At 43.6% G+C, this 19,666-nt stretch overlaps 3 protein-coding genes and 1 long non-coding RNA gene across 10 annotated transcripts in view; 1 reads left to right on the forward strand and 3 right to left on the reverse strand.

Moving 5' to 3' along the window:
- Positions 1-14,462, reverse strand: part of LOC120450307 (FH1/FH2 domain-containing protein 3) — a 39,521-nt gene extending 25,059 nt beyond the window's left edge. For 2 of the 7 annotated variants that reach the window (XM_039633258.2, XM_039633255.2), the window contains exons 1-4: positions 14,333-14,461; positions 9,441-9,491; positions 5,942-9,381; positions 5,462-5,537 (exon numbers count right to left, since the gene is read on the reverse strand). In XM_039633258.2, the coding sequence (XP_039489192.1) occupies positions 5,462-5,537; positions 5,942-9,381; positions 9,441-9,491; positions 14,333-14,353 (3,588 nt within the window). In that variant the 5' untranslated portion in view covers positions 14,354-14,461. Of the gene's footprint in view, positions 1-1,907; positions 2,060-5,461; positions 5,538-5,941; positions 9,382-9,440; positions 9,492-14,332 lie in introns of those variants that run through there. The other 5 variants (XR_005616262.2, XM_039633259.1, XR_005616261.2 and 2 more) reach the window with 4 other exon arrangements.
- Positions 11,673-12,913, reverse strand: LOC120450309 (CCR4-NOT transcription complex subunit 2). Its single transcript, XM_039633263.2, has one exon. It carries the CDS (start codon positions 12,662-12,664, stop codon positions 11,849-11,851), a length of 816 nt encoding a protein of 271 aa, XP_039489197.1. The 5' UTR covers positions 12,665-12,913; the 3' UTR covers positions 11,673-11,848.
- Positions 14,463-18,151: 3,689 nt separating the features above from the next.
- Positions 18,152-18,917, reverse strand: LOC120448845. The gene is made up of 2 exons (XR_005616150.1): positions 18,878-18,917; positions 18,152-18,812 (listed from the first exon to the last, which is right to left on the reverse strand). It is a non-coding gene; the product is annotated as an uncharacterized LOC120448845 (long non-coding RNA).
- Positions 18,918-18,982: 65 nt separating this feature from the next.
- LOC120448926 lies at positions 18,983-19,666 on the forward strand. The gene is made up of 2 exons (XM_039631161.1): positions 18,983-19,130; positions 19,188-19,666. The coding sequence occupies exon 2, from the start codon at positions 19,207-19,209 to the stop codon at positions 19,489-19,491; it is 285 nt and encodes a 94-aa protein (XP_039487095.1). The 5' UTR covers positions 18,983-19,130; positions 19,188-19,206; the 3' UTR covers positions 19,492-19,666.

Here is a 19,666-nt window from a genome sequence, read left to right on the forward strand (position 1 = left end):
TTTTTCACTCCATTTTTCCCCGCTCTTTTTTTGCCTTTGGAAGACTAAGTGCTGGATGGTGTTCGGTCTCTTCTGGCTGCGGCAGCACAATTACAAAAATTGGATTAGCGAATGCAGCGCGAAGAAACAAAAAAGACAAAAAAGCACTGCGGCGGAGCAAAGAGTGAAAAGTCGCCGAAGATGGAGCTGAAAAACCCTGGCCAAAACTGAAGTGTCTCGCGCTTGGCACGTCAACAGGCGGTCGCTGGCAGATTACGCCGGCAGATAATTAAAATCGTAACTACGTTTACGACGTACCGGGCACAGTGGGTGCGTCAAGTGTGCCAACACATTTGCCACTGCCACCAAACGAAAATTAACACCACTTTACCGAGCTGTCTTATTAAATTCGGATTTTAACTGCGGTGCATCGCGAATTGGATTAAATGTATTTCGTATTAATGAGAAAATATTTAGAAAACTCTCTTGAATCTTCAGTACTACTTGAAATAAGCACAATAACTACATAAGTTGATCCCGAGTTATGTACGTTCGTTCTAAATTCTCATATTCCCATTGCGAATTTTCGCACGTCTTTTTGCCAAATCAGTCCACTGAATTTCACAAGCGACTGTAATTTGCCATGCTTGTGTCTATAACTAAATATAAGCTCTAGTGTTGTACTTCGTACGTAGCGCACTAACCGCGTTGAAATGGGGTTTGCTCACCCCCCACCACTTCCCCGCCCCCTTGACACAGCTGCTCTTTTATTTTAGACTTTTTTGCACAGCAGATAGAGCTAACTGAATTAACTTATTCCGTTTCGCCATAATAAATTCCACAGCATTCTTTATTTGCATATTCAAAAGTAAATAAATGCCAAGCAGCAGAAGAGCAGACTAAGAAGCAGAACTAGAGTATGGCTGGGTTAGATTTAGTTGAGTTGGTCATGTGCCTGATTGTGCACGGGAATATATACAAATCTACATATATACGGTGTAATATAATGCAATCAAGTCTAATTGAGCGGCAGTCGAGGGCCTTGGTATTTGGAGCACCACAATGGAGCTAATTTGCTGTCAATAATTTGTGGGTTACCAGGTGACAGATGGCAGTGCATTTTACTAATGCCGAGTGCTTTGTGTGTGTGGAGAGAGAAAGGAAGAAAGCACGATCATTTATCGCCTTTGGGGGCAATTTTCTCGTAATGGTCGAAAATAAACAATATTTCCCAGCTCGTAATTTGGCAAAATCTTCACCGAAGATTTGCTTCCTGGCGGAAAACGAGCCAAAGCAGAAGAAAGAAGCCTGGGCCTCGACTTTTATCGAGATTTATTTGCACAATTCCGGTTTTGGGCTTTGCACTTCCCTCTCTCTCTCACTCACTCACTCACTCAGTCACTCGTTTTCTGTCTCTTTTATTGTTGTATATTTCAATTTTTACTACCACTATTTGCTATGGGGCTCCCTCTGCATCTTCAACCTATTCTTCCTCTTCTTCTTCTTGTCCGCAGGGACAGATCCTCAATAGGTGTGAGTTGGTGTTGTCCTTATCGAATAGGTGAGATGGAGTTAGGGACAGAGGGAGATGAAAACAATACTACATATACAGAGACAAGACAGCTGTTTCCCAAACTGAAGAACTTTTGACACTGAACCAACCGACGTGAAGTGGCGCCCACAGTGGGACCTCAATTAAGACGAATCTTTCGGATTATGCTGTCCATTGACACTGACACAGTGACATGCCAAAAATCGATAGTCTTTAAGGCAAATTGCAATCATATGTGGGCTAGTTGGCTGCTTTGGGTATTCATTATTATTATTAACGATGTTTCCGCCTCTTCCACAATTCGTTTCGCACAATTATCGCCAGTTTTGTTTTCGTTGGCTTAATCACTTGGGATTTGCTTAGCATTTCCAATTACCAATTGTTGTTAGCAACTAAGGCAGTTTAAATTTATTATAAACGTTGCCCTCAACAACAACAAATGCACACACACAGAGGGCAACGCGACGCGCGCAGCTGAGCGAAGTTTGGTTTTTTGATTGTACGGTGGTTGTTTCACCCGCGACAAAATCGAAGCGACCGAACTTGAGCGCGTTCGCAAGGCAACTGAAAAGCCTGACAAAAAAACGCGAGCGCCAAAGCGGCGAAGGAGGAAGAAGAAGAGCAAGACAGTGTAGCAAGAAGAAGGCAGCGCCAAAAGCGCAAGAAGAAGAGAGTGGGGACCACGTAAGACGGAAAGAGAGAGCCACCGCACTACGTAAGGCTAAACGCTCAGGTACAAAAACACCGGTGCACAGTGGAACACGTAATTTAATTTATGCATTTACTTTAGACACGAATATGGAGGGGGTTGTAATGGTGCATGTGTTACCTTTAACCAATCAAGATTTTGGCCAACATGGCGGATTAGTAATATTATTTTTCCTTATAATGCTTACGTGCTTAGCTTTTTGTTTATTAAAATTTCTGGTACTTTAAGCTAACAAGCACGATGCTGATTAGCATATATAAAAATAAAAAACGGTTGGAAACAAAAAACGTATATATGTATTTTATTTAATTTTTGTAAACCACTAAATAAGAGTGCTCTCATCCACTGTGTTATTTGTTTTCAATAAAACGTAAGGTTCCTTACGCATTCGTAAGATCTTAAGACGTAAGACACTTGGGGCAGGTTGCGAGCGTGGTGAGTTTTTCATGCCGATGGTAAGTTGCACGCTTGTGTAAGAGTGGTCAGGTATACACCTATAAGTGTCTGCAACATTGTTGGTGCTTGGTGTTTGTCTCTCTAATTGAGCATGCACTACAATAAAAGTTTGACTTGCTTCTTATTTTATATGAAGCATATAAATATGTGTTCCAAAATGATTGATAAGTATTTCTAATCATATTTATAAATACAAATACTTTGATTTTTTTTCAGTTATTAGTGATTTGAATTCAGTAATTTGGCTGAGTGTGCATTGCAAGTTGCAAGTGCTCCCATGCGAGGGCCTAAAAATAGCTCGACGGGCAGCGCGTGTGCCACAATTTGGCCTTATCGTTGATGGAGCGTTAGCCTATCATTAGCCGGACTTTATGCAGCTCGCCCGCTGCTCGATGGGCGCTGACTTTTCGCGGTGGGTGTGTGGCAGCAAGGTTGCGATTATGGGCAATGTATTTTGGGTGCAGGCAGCAGATTTACAAGTGCCATTGGGTGGGAATGAAATGGGGGAGTTGGCCGACTAATGGGCGCACATTCGATACGCTACTTAATTGCAAATCGATAGTGCCGAATACCAATGGTTATAGCAGGCCATTAAAGGAGTGTATTTATGTAGTTAATTCTTTATGGAATTTTTCGCGAATTAACCTTTTAAAAGATGAGATAATAATTGCTTTGCTCTAGTGATTACCTGTAACAAGATCGTTGAAAAATACCCCATTTAACAGGAATAGCTATGGGAATTCCAGAAGTGCCCAAAAATAAAACTGTACCCCTTTTTACACTTCGCACTCAGGTATTTTCCCAAATAAAATCCAAAACCCCCACGCTTAAACAATCGCTTCCATTATCAAACACCGATTCGAGCTTAAAAGTGAGTAAGTTCCATAAAACAGTAAAAAACAGCACAAGAACTGATAGTATAGTTGTACCGCCCGGGAAAAGAAGCACAACAATCGCCTTGAGAAAAAACCAAGACAGCATCCGGAGATTGGGGATGGGCGCACTACGTATGTAAACCTGAGTCATCCGCAGATTGTCGCAATGTATTTCACGTGTTCATTAGTTTTTTTTCGCAGCTGCGATAAATGAAACTAAATGAGTTGTATAATGTAATTTGGTGATTTTTGTGTGTGCTTTTGTTTTGGTTTTTTCACGCATCAATGCCATTTGCTATTTTTGGTTGGCAGACTCATTGTGGGTTCAAAAGGTGAGAACACAGATCTTTTCTAGGGTATCTCCGTTAGTATTTTTTATGGCGAGTTGAATGGACTTTCGATTTTTAATGTACGGCGACGTTTTTTATGGCCACATTTGGCAGCACAAAGTCAACAATTGCTTTCTGGTTTTCTGTACACACGGGGCGAAATGAATAAACAAATATTTGCAATCGAAATTTGCCCCTCGCTTGACTATATTATACATATATTTTTACAGTTATCGCCCAGGCAGCGTCTTCCTGCCCCTCTCGATTTGGCTTTATGTTCATGTTAATTGCATTATGACCCATTTAGCCGAGAGTTGTTGTTCTCGTTTCCCGGCCCTTGTTGGTGTTAATGTGCGTTGTTGTTTGTTGCTTGTTGGCCATCAAACTGGAGCGCGACTCTGGATCTGCATCTGAATCCGACACTCAAATCCCGCGAAGGAAGCCCCCAAACCGCCGACTGAATGTAATTAAGATAAAATTTGTGTGCTCATGTTTTAACTGCCTTTGCTGTTCCGCATTTTGTTCTGACATTGCTGCGCTTTGTTGAATTTGCATTTACACTCAGTTTTTTTTTTTTTTTGGCTACTACAGGGGTATATGAGAGGTCTATGGGTACCGATTCTAGTTCAAACAGTATAGCCAAAATAGCTGGATTCAAAAATTTAAATATAATTTACTTCCGAAGAAGTCTACCTTTTTAAATTGGGTTTTCAATAAATAGATAAAATAAATATTTGAATTTATTGGGAAAAGATTAACTGCTCTTAAAAAAGCTGAGTTGCAGAATGATTGCCACATCAAATTGATTTTTTTTAACAATGGGTATCAAGAAGTCCACTACCCAAAGATGAGGTTCTCATTGTTTGTGATATTTCTCATTTTCAGAGTACCGCGGCTGAGTCACAGAACCCGACTGCTTGGCTGCCGCAGCCACTTGAGGGCTGTCACTCAAGACCGAATCTGGCCGGCGATGCCGGAGGTGATAACTGCACCACTGCACCACAGCACCACCGCCTTCAATTGGGTGCGGGTGTGGGTGTGGGTGCGCAACTCGAGTCGAGCCGCCCTACCTTGCCCTTTGTCATTCCAGGTATTAAAATCGAACGCCCAGCTGCAGGTAAGCGATACGGAGCGGTGAGTGTCAAAAGTTCTGCGATAAGTGAAAGGCAAAGGGGCTTTATCTATATATCTGCCGATAACTGAGGTGGCTGGATATATAGAAAATAAAGGTGTAGATTGCAGAGAAAGTTTGGTGGGCAACTAAAAAATCAATCAATAAAGGCAAATAACTATTACCTAATATAGGAAGTGGATGAGATAAGTTTTCCCATTTACTATAATTTATTTGAAGTACGTGCTGCCCATCAAAGCAATACGCTCTATCGGCTATATACCCCTCCAACCAAAGGGTATCTGTATAAATAAACCAAAAGTGTGGGCGGCAGTCGATGTATCGCAACAAGACGGGCAGGCTGCCAAAACGCTTGCAATCTGATTCGAAATTGGGGAACTTCGAGGGGCTGGTGGTTCAGTGGGTGGGTGGGGGTGGTTGGACACTTACCCTGCGCGGCGGCTGGTGTTGTTGTTGTTTGGGTGGCTCGTAAAAGTTGCTGCCGTTCTCCAACCACTCGACGTCGCTGCAAGATCAAAAGACAGCGATTAGCAACCACATGTTGAGCAAATTCACCACACAACAAACGAAAAGCTCTCTCTGAAAGCTCAACAGTCGGCATTATTTTCCCGAGCATGCATACATATTTGATGAGTTGGTTGTGCCAAAATATCTCACCTGTTGAGACTAGCACCGATTTGGTAACATTGTTTATTGCCAAAAATAAAAAATGTTAAATGACAATTTATTTTTAGTAACGCTACTTATTAAATTTTATTTATCTTTTTAAATCTTTAAAATATTATTTGAATTCTTTATTTAAGGATTAAAAATTGTTTTTGAAAATAGATTAATATATCAATAGATTAAAACTCTTAATAATACGGAGTATGCATATATCTGTGATTATAAATACAAACACGAACTTACCGCTGCATTCTCTGGATGACCGGCAGCTGGGCGGTGCTGTCGTGGATTCGCACCTGGTCAGGTGTCACTTCCTCGAGCAGGAACATGTTCTTGCCGGCCAGAGGAGTCAGCTCGGCCTCCGCAGGATTGGTGTTCCCATAGAAGAGCGGACTGAGGGGGCGGCAAGCACCGCCCAGCAGCTCATCGATGTTCTGATGCCGCGAAATGAAGAGCTTTTCGCCGGCTCGTCGTGTTTGGGGTGAAAAGCGCGGTTGCAGGGATGTGCGAGTGGGAGGGGGTGGTGGTGGCTCCTGCAGCTGCGATCTTGGAATGTTGTCGTAGGGCGAGGGGCAGCGGATGGGACTGGCACATTGGCCCAGTGGAGGAGGTCGCTCGGAATAGGCGTTGAAATCGAAGGAGTTGCTCAGCTCCTGGGATTCGAAGGTGGGTGGTGCCAGCCTCAGATCCACTTCATCCCTAGACTCCTGCTGATTAATCACCACCATAACTGGTTGCTCCTCATCATTGCTGCTGGCCTGAGCAGGGTGTTGGGTGGTTTCCGTATCCTCCTGTAACCACCAGGCCCGCTCACCGGACTCCCAGTGCTTGATGATGCGCGGTGGCGGAGTGGGGGGCTTCACCGGTGGTGGTTCGTTTTCTTTTTCCAATTGCGGTGGCTCCTCGGCTTCCTCCTGCCACCAGGCTCTTTCGCCCGACTCAACGCGCTGCACATTGAACATCTTTCTGGCTGGGCCGGATAGCCACCAAGGATTGGAGCCACCATTCTTTGGACTGCTTCCATTCTTGGAAGCACTACTTTTGCTGCTTCTCTGGCTGCCATTCGATGGCAATCTTAGTGTCACTTCCACATGAGGTTCAGTATTGTTGTTGTTATTCAGATCACCATTTTCCCTGGGAGAATCCTGAGCTTCGTCCTCATCCTGCAGCCACCAGGCATCCTTTTCCGGCGTTATTCTACTCCTGGGCATCAGCTTCACCTGACTGCTAGAGTCCTGATCGTCCTGACTCCACCAGGTGCCTTTGCTGGGCTCTTGGAGATCATCATCCAAAGTATTGAGGGTCTCCTCCGCCAGTGTGTCATCATCATCGCCATTTTCATCCTGGCGCAGCCACCAGGCCTGCTCCTCCCCAGAATCTATGTGTCTCAGCCTGTAAGAGGGCATCTCTCTATTATTTTGATCCAAAGCAGAAGCCGTGTTTATCTGTAAGCTAGTATCCTGCCACCAGCTGGGATCGTCCTGCTCGGAGGTGGTCAAACTGACAGTGGTCGTAAGACTCGTCTCCTGGGTGGTGCTGGTGGTGCTGCTGGGTAATCTTGTGCACGCTTCCGTTGTGGTTTCCCGCGGGCAACGTGTGCTCGAACTTGGGGAATTCGTTGGGGTTGAGGGTTTCGCTTCGCTCGACGGCGTCGTTCGCGGTTCGTTCGTTCGCAAATCTGTGGTCAGACTGATCCCAGAGATTTTCGAGATCTTTGAGGTGCCCGATATGGCCGAGATCACTGGCAACGAATGGGCCTCCGGTTCGCCCGAACTCTCAGAGCTTTCGAGGAAGATCGGTTCGTTATTTGCGTCTTGCTGACGGCTGGCGAAAAAATTCGACACCGCCGATAGCTTCTTCAGTCTTGTCTGTGTCGCTGGCACCACCTCAGCCACGGCTGGCGGTGATTCAGTGGTGCTATTTGCCTTGTGGGCGTTGGCGACCTTGCCAGCACCGCCCTCTTTGTTGGTGCTCTTCTTTTTGGCCTGCTTTTTCACGCTCTTGACCTGCTGCTCACTGTCCGATGCGGAGGCGGTGGCCGAGGATGAGTTGCCAGTGGTGGTTTCGCTGCAGGATTTGTGACTCTTTACCCTCGGATTGCCTGGCACCTTGCCATTGCTCAGCTTGCTCGATTTCTTTGAGGAACTGCCCGATGCTAGACTTCCCTCGGACCCGGCACTTGGTGACCTTTCAAGGCTACTGCCATTGGGTAGATCCTCGGACTCTCCCCCACTACTAGGAGTTCGAGACTTTCGCGGACGATCCGTGGGTCCCACATTTAGCGAGGATTTGCGGAAGTCCTTGTTGGGCCATTTAACCGCCGAACTTCCCGAACTGGAGCTGCAAGTCTTGGTGGGTGAATCTGCCTTGCTAGGAGGGGCAGGTGGTTTGTTTACCAGGTTCTCCACCGACGATTGTCGCGAGTTCAAGCGCATTGCCTTCGGTGGTGAAAGTTTGGACTTTGCGGACTTCGAAGAGCTCAAAGAGCCATTTGTCTTGGGTGTGGATACAGCCTCTATGGACTTGGATGAGCTTATACACCCATTACTTCTGGGAGGCGATAGAGCTTCAGATGATTTCCCTGAGCTCACATTGCCATTGGTTCTCGGAGGGGATAGCGCTTCTGAGGACTTGGCTGAGCTCACAGAGCCATTGGTCCTAGCTGGGGAAACAGTCTCTGGGATGGGCTGAATCTGCTTTCCCTCACCCACCGAACTGGACTTTGTCGATCCTGAACTGCTCAAGGGACTCGCACTGTACCGCAGACTGCTGATCCTATCTCTGTGTGGACTATAAGTGGAGCTTATGCTGCTGCCGGCACTGTATCGAAGATATCGGGTAGAATCATCCAATCTGTCCGACTGAATCTCCTGGTCAGTTGTCTCACGCCTTTTGGTGGATCTTTGGATGGTCTTCTCTATTGTTTTGGCTGGATCAATGCGACGAGTGCGTTGTACGGTGGTGCTGCCCGGCAGAGTGGGTGAAGTGGCTCTAGTCACTACGGATATGGTGATGAAAGTTTCATTTGATTCTTCAACATTTTCCGGTTGTTCTTCCTGCTGCTTTGCAGGAGTCTTATCCATGCCATTAGATGCCTCAATAGGTTTCTCCTCTACCTCCAGCTCCTTTTCCTTCTCCTTTTCCCGCTCCCTTTCCCTGCTGGCCTTGGCCCTGCTGGCAGTTCTGGCATGGAAATCACTGGTGGTCAAGTAAGATAGGGCACTTCCATTTCCCGAGATCCGAGAACCCGCTCCATAGCGACTGCTGTACGCATTCCTGGTGGCCGAGGAGGATGAACTGGACGTGGTGGGTGTGTTACCCCCACGATATGTGGCTCCCAATTTACTTCTGCCACTGTCAATAACTGGACTCGGATCCCGGGACTTTGTGCGATTAGTGTGCTCCAAGGCCACTGGACTGGGATCGCGAGACCGTCCATATTTGCCAAGGGAACTTGTAGTATTACCCGTATACCTCTTAACCGGGCTACTCCGCTCACTTGGAGCTGCCTCTTTGGGCTCTGTCTTTGCATACCGACTCACATAGCTGCTGACTGGAGTCGTGGTGGCTGATGGTGGTGGATCTCTTTTGAGGCGGTACGTTCCTCCAGAGAACGACGGTCTGTAGGAGCTCGGGGTGGCCAGTGAAGTGTAGCGCGATGTGGAGTCTCCGGAGGTGCCATACTGTGGTTCAAAGTATAATGTTAGAGTAGTATTTTAAGGAATAGTGAAATTATACGCACCGAAGAGCTGCCAGGCTTGTAGGAGCTGCCCAAGCTCGTTTTCCAGGGTGTCTAAAAAAAAAAAATTAAATAAATAACTTTACTTCAATAAGGGAATGGAGGGAAAATAACAAAATTAGCCAATTCAATCCCATTCTTTAGATAACTAAAGTGGATGATAAAGCAAATCTAAATTTATTTAAAACAAAATAAAATCAATTGCATGATTTTGCATAACTATTTTTATCTAGGACTAAAACTCGATCTCCCAGTGAATCTAACAAGCTGCCAGTGAGTGGTTTCTTTATAGCTCATTGTGATCTCTGAGGTTTCTGGCTAGATGTGCATGCACTCATTCATTCAAAAGAAATTGAGACTGATAGTCAATCACATGGCTTTGATTGATTGGCGCTCTAAGAGTCCGCATGCAATTGACTCCAGATAAATAAGACGAATACAGAGTGCTGCCCCACATTGCACCCGCTTTTCCGACTGCAGCCCCTGCTTTTCTCTGCATATCCTGGGGAAAATTTTCTCAATGAGCTGTGCACTCGACAATTATTCGCACGCATTTCATCATCGTCAGTGGCACCGCAGAGGCACATCAGCAGCAACCTCAGCACATCACCAACATTGAATGCCAAAGAATCCCAAAGCCCCCCCCATAGGGCAACCATAGCACCCATTTTCCCCCAATGGACTATTTTGTGGTGAGGGAACTGGTGCCTCTTTGAACTCGCCCAGTGCATTTTTCATCCGATTCGGTTTGGGATTGCTGCCGAGTCTATTTCATTTTCAATTAAATGGCGCTGTTGCACGCGCTTTTCAATTAATTTGGACGTGTAAACAGATTCATTTCGATTATTTCAACATCTGCCTTCTAATCTCGGCCGCAGCGCATTAGACGATTGCCCTCGTCCATCGAGACACGTTGAGTTTTCCTCCCTCGGCTATAATGAAAATTGCGGGGGCCCCCAACCACTTTGCCCTTTCTTAATTGGGGATTGCCGGGTGGTTCGTGGGGGGCTGTGAGTCGACTGTGGGCAGTATATCTTTGAGGATCATCCATTTAACATTGCAAAATTCGTGTTGCCAGTTTTCAGACTTTTGGCAACTCAAACGGTTTAGGCTACTTATTGCAAATTATCTTTAAAATGCTGTTTAACCACTTATCTTAGTCCTATATGAACTCGCATGTCTGTAGTGGAATTCGCCCATGAAAATAAAATACTTTTCAGGAATTTCTCTATTTAAATCACTTAAAGCATTGCCCTTCCCAAGTGGCGCCCATCCCGGTGAATGACAACTATACGGGAATAAAAAATAATATTATTACATTTCGCAGCGCCCGCCCAATGTGAAGAATTGGCGAGCGAGCGAGAGGGAGTGAGGAAGAAAGAAAGACAGACAGTCGCGGCTAATTGTTTTCGCTCAGTGAAATGGAATGCCAAACACACAAATAGCCAACAATGTGCAAAACAAGCAAACGGAGACACTCAGCCGGAGGAGAAAAAGACTGGAGGATCGCCATGGTGTGGATGTAGATGTAGATGTACTAGATGTAGATGGGTCTATGGATCTTCTGTGGAATGACTTCGCCATGTGTACTTTGTTCACCGCCGATTCCAGCAGAGTGCTGCACTTCTGACAGCATTATTATGCGGTCTCAATTAGGAGATTGGAGAATGGATCACGGGCTGCGCAGATCAGGAGCAGGATGCGCTATAATGCGCCTGTCTGTCAGTGGCCACAGACCATTAAACGCGACCAGGAAAGCCATCCACTCACAGAGTATTTAGACTGTGACCCCAAATGATTTGAAGTGGCGACTGAATATTCGCGTGCCAGACAAATGATTTATTTTTAAATGCTTTTTCTAGTTTGCTCTGTCGAAAGTGTCGAAAATGCGTTTCAGGAAACTTAAATATGTGGAGATCGGCGCTGAAAAGGATAAAGAAATATTCAAACCCAGAAAGTCGTTCAAGAAAAATTTAAAAAGAATATTGCAATTAAATTTAAGATTCTAAAGAGAACAAAAGAAATAGTGGTACTATTTTTGCAAATTGTAATTATCTAAAAATGTTCAATAACCTATTCATGAGTTTTATAGAATGGTATTGAATCAAAATTTGACTTTTATTCGATATTTTTCGAATACGTATTTTTTTGAATTTCAGATTTATAATAATTATTTAATCTAACCTGATTTCTGACCAACTAAATCGCACTTTCTTCCCTAATGAATAATACCAATTTTCACTCCTAAGCCAATTCTATATTTAAAGCCAAACAAGTTCTTTTATAGAAGGGCTACCAATTCACGAAGATCAACAATTTTACCAAGTATTCAAAGACCTAACCAACTGCCAAATCGCTATTCTATCTGGGGCTAGTCTTTCATTTTATCCTTGGCGCCGATTCCAAATGTGTTATCTATCCTGATTATCTTCCTGATCCGTTTCCGGATCTTCAGTCTGATCAGTTGCTGGCGGTGGCTCCGTATCCGTATCTGGATCGGATTTCTTTATCTCCTCCGGTTCGAGGCTGAGCACAAGTCCCAGATTTTGCGACTCTGGCACGTATGGATCCCAACAGGGAGCCTTTGGTGGTTCATTGATTATCGAATCCCGCATGGCACGCATCCCAATCTCGAGGGCGCAGTCCATGGAGCTCCTGTCCGGTGGTTCGCGGGTCAGTGGCCCATTGAAATGCACATAAATGTCTCCCTGGGCAGCCAAATCCAGTCCGTAGGTGGTCAGGTCCTCGCCGAAGACCAGCTGCGTGGCGCCCGGATCCGTGTGTGTAGTTCTCATGGCGGCCAGCAGTCCGATGATACCAAAACGATCGGCCAGCATTGTGGCTGGAATATTGGTGAATGTCCCATCGCCTGTGCTATGGATACCCGCCGCATTTGTGGTCGTGGAGGAGGTGGAGGCCACCTCTGGTCCCTGCAGCACCAATCCGTAAGAGGGCTGACCGAAAACATCAGCAAACGTGGGCAGCGACGGCTGGCGATCGTAGAGTTCCGGGAAGAGTTTGTAATCCGATTCGATTTCAGATTCTACGCTCGACGTGCTGACGACTTCCGGTGGCTCTTCGCTGGGCGGATCCGGTAAGGGCGGATCCGGTAAGGGCGGTGGACGTTGGGGCTCTACCTTTTCTGCAGTGGGCGCAGTGTCCTGGTTCTTCTTTCTCAGCGCTATCGAGGGATTCACCTTGCAACGTGGACGTCGACGCCGTGGCATTTTTGTCTTTTTATCAAAAAATGTCCTTTTCTTGTGTGTCTGTGTGTGTCTGCGGGTGTGGTGGGTGGTTTGGGTGGCAGTCGGTGAGTGGGAAGGGGAATGGGTGAGTGTGCGTGGATAATCTCGGACTCAGAAAGCTTGATTCAAAAATCCTGATCTCGAAGCCTATTTGAGAAGCGCCTAGCACCGCCTTCCTTTGTGCTACACTACAAAAAATTTTGATACGTTTTGATGCGTAATTCAAATGGAGTCTGATTGTGAAAGTTTCGTGTGAATAGTAAAGATGCTTTGAATAGAAAAAATACATTATAAATATATGTATATATTTAATTTTTAACTTTACAACTTTTGCTCCATTTCAGCCTCTTTTTTTCTCCATCGCCGTTCCCTCACTTTCTGCCTTCGAAAAACAAATTGCATGAGTATTCACACTTTGTTAATTAATTAGGTGGTGCGTGCTTTCACCGGAGAACTTTCAACTTTATGCTTGTCATAAATATTTACAACTTCCTCCTGGCCATAAAAATCCTACACAAAGTACCAACTCCAATGAGGAAAAAAGACCGCGTCAACGTGAACGAAACAGAAATCATTTTGCTTTACTCGCAACATTTTTAGAAACATTCTAAATATAATTGGAGAAATGACTCGGGAGAAGATGAAGTGGAAGAAGTGCTTAGGATGGGGTGGAAACTTGTTGTTTGCCGGCCATAAATTGATCAGTTTATTAGATTCTGAGACCCGAAAAATATTTAATTGATTTATGCTCAATGAGTCAAAAGTCAGGCTAAAGTCATAAACTCGCTGCCTGTGAACAAAAGGATATAATGAGTTGAACATAAAGGGGATTAGTAGAGAGCGATCAAAGTTGGGGAATTAGAGCCGACATTAAGTGGTTGTATTGAGATTATAGCAAAGATATTATATATAGTCTAAGAAATAATGCAATTTTTATAAATCATACGCCATAAGATAACTTGTTATTTAACCAAAAGAATGGGTGTAAAATTAAAAAAAAAATTTGTTGCAATGCTCAATTAATAAACCAAAATATTTACTTGGAAAGTGTCACTCATTGGTCTCTAGCAATATAGAATCTGCGATAAAATCTGTCAAATAACTCAGAATGTATTCCTTTGACAACTGTGCATATACGCAAGCACCAACATAAATCAAGTTAAATAGGTTTAAAATTCGGCATTTAACCTGCTTTGCCAAAATTAAAAGCCATTTATTCATGCGTTGGCTTGCTATTCAAACACTAAACAATTCCTTCATTCAGTAGCCACACCTCGGCCATAATTTGAGCTATTTGTGTGGATAGGAAACTAGAACAATCAACTAGACACAAATCCCAACCAAGAACCAGACAATGAGCAAATTTGTATCCAAATTGTTTATCAATGGATCTGGAGGCAACCACATCGAGAGCAAACTTTCAGATACATTTTATCTGCCATATAAAACATTTACGTATGTATCTGCGAAATACTCGTGTGTGAGGTAAGGCAACAAATTAGAAATAAACAAAATCCGTGGATGCGAAGAATTGCAAAAAGGCACAGAGCGAAGATACACAGATCGAGATACACACTATATAGTACGGGTACGAGTAGGTATTATGCAGATACAGATACGGATAGTTGGCGCTGCATTACTAGTACTTACATAACTGCGGTAAGACGACATTACGTTGCTTTTGGCAAGCGATCCTCAATCGCAGCTCTGATCAGAATTCGGTCACAATATGTTTATCACCCTTTCAAAAAATGGTGTATAATTTATTTTGGTATGGCCTGGGTAATGGTAATACAATCTGGCAAACACTCGCGCGAGATCGAAGCGGAGGAACTCGAACCGCTGACGACAATTACGAAAACGTATCTGCCGGATGCCGACTCTCAATTGCAATGGATGCAAAATAAATTAGATGCACTTACTGAAATCGCGCGCGTGCGACAAATTTCTACGACACTCTCTCTCTGCATTCCCCTATTTTATTCCATTTTACTTTATTGTATTTACTTTGTATACTCTTTGGTAAACTATTAATTCCCTTGCTTTTATTCGCGCTCGGCGTTATTCCGAGATCGGGATCGGCCGTGTGCCACTTTACATAATCCACCGGCACGCACCGGCCAGGTTTGGGATATAGTGTGTACTGGCAGTGCCTATAGGGCACACGAGCAGATATAGAATATAGCAGCCCGATCTATTTGGGAATGCAGCCGGCGAATGCGACAGAATCGGACGCGAGGCTCGCGCTTTATTTATGCGTTGATATTTTTCTTATTTTTTTCCTATTTTTCCCATTTTCCAACGCCTGCGTTTTCCGTTTCACGACGACGGACGCATATCACTTTTGCTTTTATTTCAATTTACTTTGGGAGCAGCACAACTTAAGCTGTTATTTATAAATTTAGCAACATTCACACACTCGCTGAAAGACTTTGTCGCATGCAAACGCGATTTTTGTTTTCAGTTCTCGATTTTTTTCTTGTGTTGGCCCACAGCGAAATCGTATCGAATCCGGCCGAGAGGAAAATCATGTGCGACTCGGCGCGTTGTCAAAGGAAAACTGTCTGGCCGCTGTGAAAATATTTTTGTGCCGAGATTTTCCCTCGCACCGAATTGCGTGAAAAGCTGAGTGGAGGAAAATCTCCGCCGCTCTCGCTTTGAGTGTGCGTGTATTTTCGGCAAGCGAGAGATTCGATCGGAGATGAAGCTCTCGGAGATTCTGCCGGCTCTCCTCAGTCGGCGATCGCATTTGTAAATTGCAATCGAGAAACAAATAAGAGTTCTAAACATACCCTATAAGAGGGTAGCATTATTAGTTCCAACGTAGCTTTAACTTCACTTTAAGCGTTTTGACAATTTAAAGGGACAATTCGTTTCAGTTCTCCCTTGAACGGACAAGGAGTTTCCTGTGCTGTGGTAGCAAAGAAGAAATTTGTGCAAAAATATTGAAGTACTTAACTTATACATTATAGTCAGAGCATTGGAAACTGAGTCTTGTAAGAAACTGAAATACATTTTGCAATTTCTGACAACAAAGAATACCATAATCATAACAAAGAGCATTTAAGGCTTCGTGTCGTCATTGATTCATCGTTTCCCATTCCCGTGTGTATCTGGTCCCCATATACATCTGTATATCAGAAATCGGCCAACCGGCTATATGTGCCAGCTTCTCGATTTCAACTACCGCAATGTAAGGAAATGCGTAAAAATTCTTGTAATGCTCACAAAATGCAACTCTAAAATATTTTGCATCTAAATATTTGTGCTGCTTGATTCCGTCGTAGCTATTTCGGGCTATTATAAGTAGAATAATTTAATTTAAATATTTTTGGCATCGGTGACTAATCGATGAGTGGGAGCATAATCGGGGCGCGGGGAGCATGGGGTATCCAGAAAGTGACACAAAAAGTGTATGTATGATGCAAACAATAATTGTCACCTACAGCTACAGATGCGGTCTGTCATGTTTTCATGAATGAAAGATAGGGAAAGGCAGGCCAAAGATCTCGCGGGTCTACAACCTGAAGAGGTGTCTCCTCGGATTATTATTACTAGTAGGAAACGGTTCAAAATGATTCTCCACTAAACAAATAATATAGCTATACAGCGAGTTTTAGTTTAGCTTCATATATCTGTAACGCATATATCCACATATCCTAATACCATGTAATGCCCTGACTTATTTACTTATGCTCTGCGTCTTGCATTCATTATTCGGTTAATTTGTGTATCAAGCAATGGCCGGGGAAACTATCACAGATATCATGCAGAAGACAACGACACATATCGCATATTTGTTCTGGTTTTAAAAATAAAAATCTTTGTGCCACTTTTGCAGTTGCCACTGCTGCCGGCGGCAGTCACCGGAAACGTGTGGCTAAAAAGATGACGTCTAAATACGAACGAAAACTGGCAATCGTTTCGACTTTACTAACAACATTTAAGCTAAATATGCGCAAAATGCCACATAGCATGCGAGTGAAATAGAATGCTTGCGCCATAAATCAAACAAAGATGCTAAATTACAAGAAATGAAAGGGCGTGGAGTGGAAAAGCCAAAGGCATCGGAATCAATGGGCTAATAGCCCATAGCCATAGCGGCAAAGTGGCTCGACACTTTGACGAAAGACACGCAGGGGCGGCGTCATAGTCTTAACCCAATCTGACCGACAGATACAAATAGCTTTCAGCGGTGCATTAAAAAATATAAAAGATCCACAACAGGCGTGCATTTCGCATGCTTTCCACAAATATTTTCCCAGTGCGTGCTGCCGCTGGAGACGCCAACGCAACCCAGAAAAAACGCTGAAAACACTGAAAATGTAGAAAACCGAAATCCGAAATCCGAAAACTGAAAACTGAAAACTGAAAAGCTGAATGCAAACAAATCAAGAGGAACGGCGGTGGCGGTGGAAAACTAGAAACGGATTTGGGCAGGCAATAAAAAGAAATACACCGACAGCCATAAAAGTCAGACCCGGCAATCCCCGGGAGCAACGACGAGGTGCACCACGCAGTCGGTCAATCATGCTGGCCCATGCCAACCCCGTTTCCCAGACGCTCATCTGCACGGAAAGAAAATATGTGTAAATAATTGTGCAAATAAGGTCAATGTATCATTTGTATCATTTATGGAAATAATAAAAATGTATTGCTTTTTTTGGTTTATTATCGTTACCTTCAAAAGGATTTCCATCGATATACAACTGTTGAAGAATCGTATACATGCATCCAAGTTTACATTTAGCATATACCAAATGCCTTAAAATTATACAAACTTATTTTTTTAAGACTTTTTTCTCAGTGCTTGCCCGGGGCTCCTTTGCGATGCAATCTCCTCGCCGAGTGCAGCTCCAACTTCATTCGCATCCCAGTGGCCAATCTGTGGGCCTTTCAATCATTTCGTACGATTTTCAAATTTGTAATTTACGAGTGGCCGTTTGGGGGCGTGCCTTTAGCGACATATTATGCAATAAAACGATGCACACGCTAGTTAATAGAACGAATTGAGTGCGATGTTGCCTGGGGGAGGAACCCCAATTTGGGGGCCCAGGAACGGGGATCTGGAATAGGGATGGCGCCCCAAGCAGAAGCGATTTGTTTGCGTGCTCATAAAATATAGTTTTGTGGTCAGACTCTATTAAAAGAAGATACAAGATACAATGCTGTATTCAATTTAAGAATTAAGTAAACTTCTTATTTTAAACATAACATTACTTTTCTTTTTAAATACTAAACTTGTATACTATTTAAATTTTATCTAATTAGTAATTTTATTTTCTTAAACACATTGCCCTATCGGAATTTCGATTTAAAAGGCGATTGCTCGCCCAGAAAGTCCATAAAAATACACACACCATTTATTCGGTATAAACAAAATACAGAACATCAAACATATTTTTGGTTGCCATGTCACAGCTAAATACAATGAGCCCCAATTTGCAGTTAATAGTTTTTTGGTTCATGTTTTTGTTCATCTTTTTTTTTATTTACATCTCATTTTCCGCTCGGCTGTAGATGGATGGCTATTGCCACATATTCGTCTCACATTTAGCCCATTTCCAGGCAGCGATGTGCTCCGTTTTGGTGTGCTAATATTTAATTTAAATATTGTATTTTGCCGCCGCCTTTTTCTGTTGTTCTTAACCAACCTCACTGCGTGTTGCAATCTGCAAGCGGATTTGTTTGCTTTTTTCCGACAAATATGTGGTGATGTGTTGTTGTTTGGGCTGCTCTGCGGATTTGATCGCTGTTTCAAGGTTGCGTTGCATGGAGCTGTTGTTAGAAGTGTGTGCCTGGGTCTCAAGTATTTCTTTTTGTTTCGTTCACGGGAATATTACGTATACGCAATGCGTATACGCAGGGGCGGACGCAAATGCTGTTGAGGTTTTACTCTTCTACTCTTTTTGGACTTAAGGAAATATTTTTGATGGTCCCATCTGTAGATCCGCTCCTGACAACATCGATCTCAAACGGATGCAGCCTGTTGATTTTCGGGTTATTTTTTATGGCAGTACTTAGAGGCAGTTTATTTCGGAAGCGCTGATAGCTATCTGAAGAGGTATGCTCCATCTGAAGTGGATTCTGAACCGATTTGGCAAGCACTGACAATTTTTGGTAAGATTTGCTTGGATTGCAACACATAAATAAATTGAAAATTCTGGGTTAACAAAGCATGCTTAAATTATTTACCGCCAAAGACGACGAGCTTTTTGAAATGCCTTTTCAAAACTATGTAGTTCTAAAAACTTTTGGCCGAGCGTTGCCAGCACAAATAATTATCCGATTTCTATATATAAATCCACCACAGAGAAAGGCGAAAAATGCGACGAAAACAAAACGACAAGGTGAAATGCAAAGTGTTGCCGTAAATGCGAAAATAAATCGAACGCTCTGCGATAAATATTATCTTGTAAAATCAGGAAATTACGGAACGTTTACGGAGGTAAAAGCCATTAATAAGTGTTCCATAAGTGATGAAAAATTAAGTTGACTTCTGCAGATCGCCGAGAAGTAGAATAATGGTTCTGCTACTGGTGCACCTGCGGCGCCTCATTTTGCTGCTAACTGTCGTTTACCTGAGCGGATCGGTATTCCGCCGCCTCCTCACCGAGCGGCACCACGCCCACATCCTGCAGGGCAATGGTTACATGGGATTCGGACGTCTTCGTGGTGGCGGTGGGTCCAAGGAGCCGTATCACTTCCAGTGGTGGGCCTACATCTACACCTGTTACGCATACGCCGTGTTGGTCAACTACGTCAACGTGCGCCGGCTGACCAACCTCATCGAGTTCTTCTTGAACTAATGTTTTTCGCTAAGAAGTTAAAATAATTTTAGCACATACGATTGGGAAAATATAGAGATAAAAGTCTTTTTTAAAAGTTAAACAGAAATCGATTTTTCCACACCCTTTTATTTTTCCCCATAAGGTTGTGTTGAAAAAAACAATTAAACAAACCAATTTTGTTGAAAAAAATATA

The sequence above is a fragment of the Drosophila santomea genome, chromosome 3L, assembly GCF_016746245.2.
Source record: "Drosophila santomea strain STO CAGO 1482 chromosome 3L, Prin_Dsan_1.1, whole genome shotgun sequence".
NCBI lineage: Eukaryota > Metazoa > Arthropoda > Insecta > Diptera > Drosophilidae > Drosophila > Drosophila santomea.

What these genes read in the sequence shown, in the direction of transcription:
- LOC120450309 (XM_039633263.2), bottom strand. Translation starts at nt 12,664, where the DNA reads ATGCCACGGCGTCGACGTCCACGTTGCAAGGTGAATCCCTCGATAGCG.
- LOC120448926 (XM_039631161.1), top strand. Translation starts at nt 19,207, where the DNA reads ATGGTTCTGCTACTGGTGCACCTGCGGCGCCTCATTTTGCTGCTAACT.